The 6,585-nt window shown below is 41.5% G+C and overlaps 1 protein-coding gene across 1 annotated transcript; it reads right to left on the reverse strand.

Moving 5' to 3' along the window:
- Positions 1-4,786: 4,786 nt before the first annotated feature.
- LOC122690313 (olfactory receptor 1019-like) lies at positions 4,787-5,749 on the reverse strand. The gene has a single exon (XM_043897372.1). It carries the CDS (start codon positions 5,747-5,749, stop codon positions 4,787-4,789), a length of 963 nt encoding a protein of 320 aa, XP_043753307.1.
- Between the last annotated feature and the right edge of the window lie 836 nt (positions 5,750-6,585).

Raw genomic sequence — 6,585 nt, forward strand, 5'->3', positions numbered from 1 at the left:
CTCAAACTTCATAATTGTGTTATTTAATATTACATATTCTTCCATATCTGCTTTATTAGTTTCTGAGAAGGGTGTGTTAAAATTTCCCTTCTAGTAATAAGAATCTGTCAAATTTTCTCTCGTTCTGTCAAATTGCTTCATCTTTCAGAGGCTTAGTTTCTCTGCGTGTAAAATGGAATGAGAAATTGTGTGTAGAACAATAAGTTCTGGGATTGTAGGCACTCAGTCTTCCAGAGGGCTTCCCTGATAGCTCAGCTGGTAAAGAATCTGCCTGCAATGCAGGAGACCCTGGTTTGATTCCTGGGTCTGGAAGATCTGCCGGAGAAGGGATAGGCTATCCACTCTAGTATTCTTGGGCTTCCCTTATAGCTCAGCTGGTAAAGAATCCACCTGCAATGTGGGAGACCTGGATTCGATCCCTGGGTTTTGAAGATCTGCTGGAGAAGGGTAAGGCTACCCACTCCAGTATTCTGGCCTAGAGAATTCTGGCCTAGGGCTGCAAAGAGTTGGACACGACTGAGTGACTTTTACTTTCACTTTCTTTCAATCATCCAGAAGTGCTTTGCTTGGTTGTTATTACTAATATACATAAAAATAATAAATCCAAGCCCTGTCTTTGCAATATGCTCTCAAGATACCTTGGTTTTGGAGGATGAGGCACATTGTTTAGAATGAAGCCCAAACAAGGAGTAGTAAAATAAATCAAGTTGATGAGGTCATTATCACCTAGGCAAGGGCACTGAAAATTAGGACTCATCTCATTCATAAGGAAAAGCAGTTGCTTCTAGAATGTGCATCTCTTGGGAACTTTCTTCAAGTCACCAAAGAGACAATGGTGTCAGAGTGAAGTAAGAAATTATAGGACCAGACTTTAGCAACCTTGCTTCAGCTAAGCAGGGCTCCCGGGCATTGTAATCCCATGAAGTTGTTGAAAGAACACATGGCTACTGGCAAAATCTTTAAAGATTCTAGACATTGTCAAGGACCCCTTTCTTAAAATATGTTTCTAAGAAAGTTTTGGCGTTTTCTTATGAGAAGTGGTATTTTCTGAGGTATCTGAACAAGAGGCTAAAGTAATTGTTGGGAAATCTCCTCTTCTCCTTCCTGGGTCTAGTTTTAGGAGAAAGCCCTAAGAGTAGACCAGAGGGTGCAGTGATCCCTCCACTCCCACCTGTACACTTTCTAAATGAATGGAATGACAGGACATTTCAGGATATTTTCTTTCCTTCTTTCCTCTTTTCTTCCTTCCCTCCCTCTCTTTCTTCCTTTTTTCATTCCTTATCTTTATTTATTTCTTCCCTCCGAGTCTAAGATGTGTTAAGCAAAGGCTCAATCTAAAGAAAATGTGTTGCTACTGACTTAGTCTCCAGTGTTCTTCTCTCAGTGCCTTGATGCCACGTGTGTATAGCACAAATCTCAGATTTTAAAAGAAGTGATCACTCTAATGAAGGTTGGAAAGGTAGTTAAACATGAAAGCTCTAAATTCAGACAGACTTGAGTTCAAAATTCTGACTCTATCCCATACTGGCTGTATATGTGTAATGAGCAAGCCACAAATTCCCTGACACTCCAGATAAGAATCACACTGTTGAACTCTGGAATATATAACACCAAGATGAACTCTAATGTAACCTATGAATTTTGGGTAATTATGATGTGTCAGTGTAGGCTCATCAGTAGAAACAAATATACAACTCTGGTGAGGAATATTGATAATGGGAGAGGCTATGTATATGTAGGGGCAGAAGATATACTAAGCGGCTCTTTGTACCCTTTCTTGAATTTTGCTGTGTACCCAATATTGCTCTAAAAATACAAAGTCTTAACTTTTAAAATTTTAAGTCAGTTTGTTGTGATGATTAAATGCAATAATCTGAGGATTTATCATAGTGCCTGGCCTTTACTAGGCTTACAATAAATGCTAGCTCCCTATTCCCTTCTTAATGTCATATCTAGTTAACTCTACCCCTGCTTTGAGCTCCACACAAACCCTCTTCTGCTACAGGCACATACATACTTGTTCACCCAATGGGCACTTGTTTTACACAGCTTACTATCACTGGAAAAGTAAAATACAGATGTGATCCATTTCCTGAAAGAGCTTTAATCTAGTTGGGAATACACCACACATCAAATCAATAGACAGCAATGTATTTGCAAATGCTATGCTATAGTTCTGGGGAGGGAGGCTGGCAGAGGCATAAGAAAAGGTCTGGAAGTAAATACTGGATAGGAGGCAGACTATTGAAAAGGGAAAGGAGGAGTGAGTTAGTAACATACCTCTGGCTTTTCAGAGAGTTCAGAAGTAGACACAAATGCCTATGGCAAAGCCCGATAAAAAGTTCTTATTCTTCCTGTGAACAATATTTCATTAATGACAACTTTGCTCCAGGCACTGAGATGGTTATATAGCTATGAGACACCTTGGTCTTCCTCTACCAAGCATACAATCTAGTAGAGGAAACAAGATATGAGTGTAAGAAAAGTGGAATAGAATACGGTAAAATAGGATGCTTGCAGGTTGTAATTATTGGTTCTAAAGTTCCAAGGAAGGGGTGGACACTTTTTGTCAGTTCAGGAGGAAAGTCATGATTAGAAATAAGGGGAGGATATTCCACTGATGAAAAGTGAGGGTGCTGTGAATGAAACAAAGAGTAAGTGCAAAGGGACAGATGTGAAGTATGGGAAAGGGAAGAGGGCTTGTGAAAGATAAAGTTTGAGAGGTAATATCCTGATTGTGGAGGACCTATAAGTTAAAGTATTTGAAGCTTATTCTGAGGACAATGAAAAGCCATTGAAGAGGTTAAAGTAGAACAATATATACAGTCAGACTTCTGCTTAGAATAATCATAAGGCATCTGTATGGTAGATAAATAGGTCAGGGCAAGGCTGGAGTCCATGAGTTCAGTTAAGAGGCTACTGCAATAGTCCATGCAAACAATAAAATAGAGAAAAGTCTGCTCTATGACAGAGAAACTCCAAAAAAGGAAGGTGTCAGAAAAATAAGATCCCCCTCTAGATCTGGCTGCCTTTAAACTTGAAGCAACTACACTAGGTCACACTTTAGCCTTTGCCCAACCCTAACTTGACCACAAGCTTTGAGTCTGGAAGGAATTCCCCGATAGCTTCTTGTGACCAAGACCTCACATTTCTTGGTTGTCTGGCCAATCTGAGTAGTGTGGGCTATAGGCAGAAAACACAGTAAAGGCAGAGTAAATTTCTATGGAGGTCTTGGCTTCCGGAAAACTCGATTCTTACCACATTTGTAGGTAGCCACACACTCAAAGCCATCTTGGGTCAAATTAGGGAAACCAGAGCTCTATTTAGAACTTTCTCACTTATGGTAGTAAGGAATTGCTTAGATGTTAGTAAGACCTACAGATAAGGTATATCAACCCTACCCAACCATCTCCCCATTTTGTCAATAACCTTTGCTTCTAAATGTGCCTTCTACCCTATTCCAACCAAACCAACTTTTTATGCATCTAGATTCTTTTATCTCATTCTTTGATTCCCAGTTCCCTTCACTACTCATCCATTCCTACCACTTCTCATTCTTCATAAATTTTATTTCAACCACCCGCCTCTTCCTAGAGGCTCTCTTAAGAACCCAAATCCATCCTGTTTCTTTTGCCTTGAGTCCCAGGCTCACAGTTTATATCCCTTTGTGGTTATTAATAGGCACTCCAGTAATCCAGGAGGTGATATAGCAGAATGGGAAGAACATCAGCTTTTTGGACAAACAGACCTGGATTCAAATCCTATATTCACCATTACTTAGCTGTGTGCTACCTTGAGTGAGTTACTTAATGCTTTTAGCTACAGTGTTCTCATCTGTGAGATGAGAATGAGCTTCCCAGGTGGCGCTAGTGGTAAAGAACTTGCCTGCCAGTGCAGGAGACATAAAAGATGTGGGTTCGATCCCTGAGTCGGGAAGATCCCCTGGAGACGGAAATGGCAATCCACTCCAGTATTCCTGCCTGGAGAATTGCATGGACAGAAGAGCCTGGTGGGCTACAGCTCATAGGGTTGCAAGTCGGACAAGACTGAAGCAACTGAGCACACAAACATTCTCATCTGTAAAATGGGAGCAATCTTTTAGGAAGAGGATTATGAGGTACCTGATTTGGCATTTATCACATAGAAAAAACTCAATAAATGTCCATTTAAATGAAAAGTCAGTTACCTTTTGGGTGAGATCTTCTGTCTTCCTCTAAATAAATTGAAAGGTGCCAAAAGTTAGTGACCACAGATTTCTCCATTGTTATCCCTCTCCACCCCTGCATCTGGTATAGGGCTCTGTACACAATGTGCTCGATTAATGTAATGACCAGATAAGACATGATACAAAGCCACAGGTAAAGAAAAGGAGTGGGTCTTAGGGTAGTGAATCTATTACAAATTTGAGATACCAGATTTACCAGGAAGGGAAAAACTTCAGAAACATTTGACCCTGAAGGTTAATAGAGAGGGTGGCATCTTGCCTCATGCAGAAAGTGTAATGCAATAGAAAGGGAGTTTCAAATGGTCCTGAATTGATACCTAGGTCCTGAATCGAACCGCATTCTAGCTACATGACCTTGAGCAAATCACCAAACCATTCAGAACCCCAGTTTCCTCATCTCTAAAACTAATACAATAGTACTTGACTTCCAGGGTTGTGGAGAGGATTCAAGGCATAATCTATTTAAAATTCCTAGAATAATGCTTGAGACATGGTTGGTGGCCAAAAATATGTCACCTACCTCTCCTCCCCTTCTCTGTCCTTCCTTTACTGCATAGAGTATCATGGAAATCTGGGTATGGGGTGCGAGAAGAATTGTGAGGTCTTCTTGAGAATGTTCTCAAGTGTTTCCTTCACATCTTTGTTCCTCAGACTATAGATCATGGGGTTAAGCATGGGGATGACCACTGTGTAGAATACAGAGACCAGCCTGCCCCTGCCTAGTAAGTACTCAGAGGTTGGGCGCAAGTAAATGAACACAGTGGTTCCATAGTACAGGCTGACAGCAGTCAGGTGGGATGTACAAGTGGAGAAGGTCTTGTGTTTGCCCTGGGCTGAGGGGATTCTGATGATAGCCATAAAGACACGAGTGTAGGACACCAGGACGACTGTGAGGGACACTGACACATTAAAACCACCACAGGCAAAGAGGAGAAGCTGAGGGACCTGTGTGTCAGAGCAGGAGAGTTTTAAAAGGGGAGGGATATCACAGAAGTAATGAGTGATGACATGAGATTTACAGAAGCTGAGATGAAAGGTTGAACTAGTGAGGAGCACTGTATTTGTCAGGCCCACTGCATAGCTGGCCATCACCAACTGCAAACAGAGCCTTGGAGACATGATTATGTGGTAGAGTAGAGGGCGGCAGATGGCTACATAGCGGTCATAGGCCATGGAGGCCAAGAGGAAGAACTCAGTGACAGCAAAGATCACGAAGCAAGCTGTCTGGATCACACAACCAGAGAAGGAGATGGTTTGGCAACCAGAGAAAAACTCCATCAACATTTTGGGGACTGTGACTGAAGAATAACAGAAGTCAAGAAAGGACAGGTTGCTGAGGAAGAAATACATGGGAGTGTGGAGTCGGGAGCACGCCACAATGAAAGCGAAGATGCCCAGGTTTCCAACCACTGTGACTGTGTAGATGAGGAAGAAGAGGGCAAAGAGGATGGGCCGAAGCTGCGGGTCACTGGTGAGGCCCACGAAGAAGAATTCACTGAACTGACTGGCGTTGCCTGCTTCCATTGAGCCACTGCAATTCTGCAGGAGAAATATACAGGATGATAGTGAGACGCTACAGCTCAAATTCCTAGAGAGAGACCTGCAGGGTCTAGTCCAGCCAGGACATGTTGTGGGTATCAACTGTAACATTTATTTCATCCTGGCTCACCTATTTCTTGCTACACTCTAGCCTATTGTACACAGTGTTTAAAGACATGAGGAAGAAATATGGAGTCAGAAGAGTTGATCTGAATCTCAGCTTTTGCCCCTCATTGTATCTGTGACCTTAGGCGAGTGTCTTAACTTCTCTGAGCCTTCTTTGTAAATGGGGATAAAATTCCCATCTTGTAAGACTGGTTGTAAGGACTAAAGGTGATGGTAGGTGTGTCTAAATTATCTAGCAAGGCATGGGAAGAAGAGCAGGTACACAACGAATCTTAATTTCCTTTCCTCTTCTACATCCTTCTTTTTCCCAGCACCAAACCTGTTCTCAGCTAAAGTTTAGCCTGAGCATAAGGTTAAGGACACAAATCTTAGACATGGGAGGGACTCAACAAACTTACATTTTCAGTTGTATGTTTGATGGACTGCAGGGGATGAGTGGAGGAGGAATATAAAACAATATAGTATAGAGGTAAAAGGGCAATCTTTAGGATCAATGATAGGTTGGTTAGAATTCAATACTATGATTTGCTAGCTGTTTGATCTTGGACAATCTAGTAACCTGTCTGAGCTTCAGTTTCCTCATTTCTACATGAGAGTACCAAATTTTTCCTATTTCATTAATTTATTGTGAAGATAAAATAATTCATGCAAAGCATTTAACATAGTATGTGGTACATACTAAGCGTGTGATAACT

The sequence above is a fragment of the Cervus elaphus genome, chromosome X (genome assembly GCF_910594005.1).
Source record: "Cervus elaphus chromosome X, mCerEla1.1, whole genome shotgun sequence".
Lineage (NCBI taxonomy): Eukaryota > Metazoa > Chordata > Mammalia > Artiodactyla > Cervidae > Cervus > Cervus elaphus.

Coding starts and splice junctions, on each gene's coding strand:
- LOC122690313 (XM_043897372.1), bottom strand. CDS start 5,749: ATGGAAGCAGGCAACGCCAGTCAGTTCAGTGAATTCTTCTTCGTGGGC.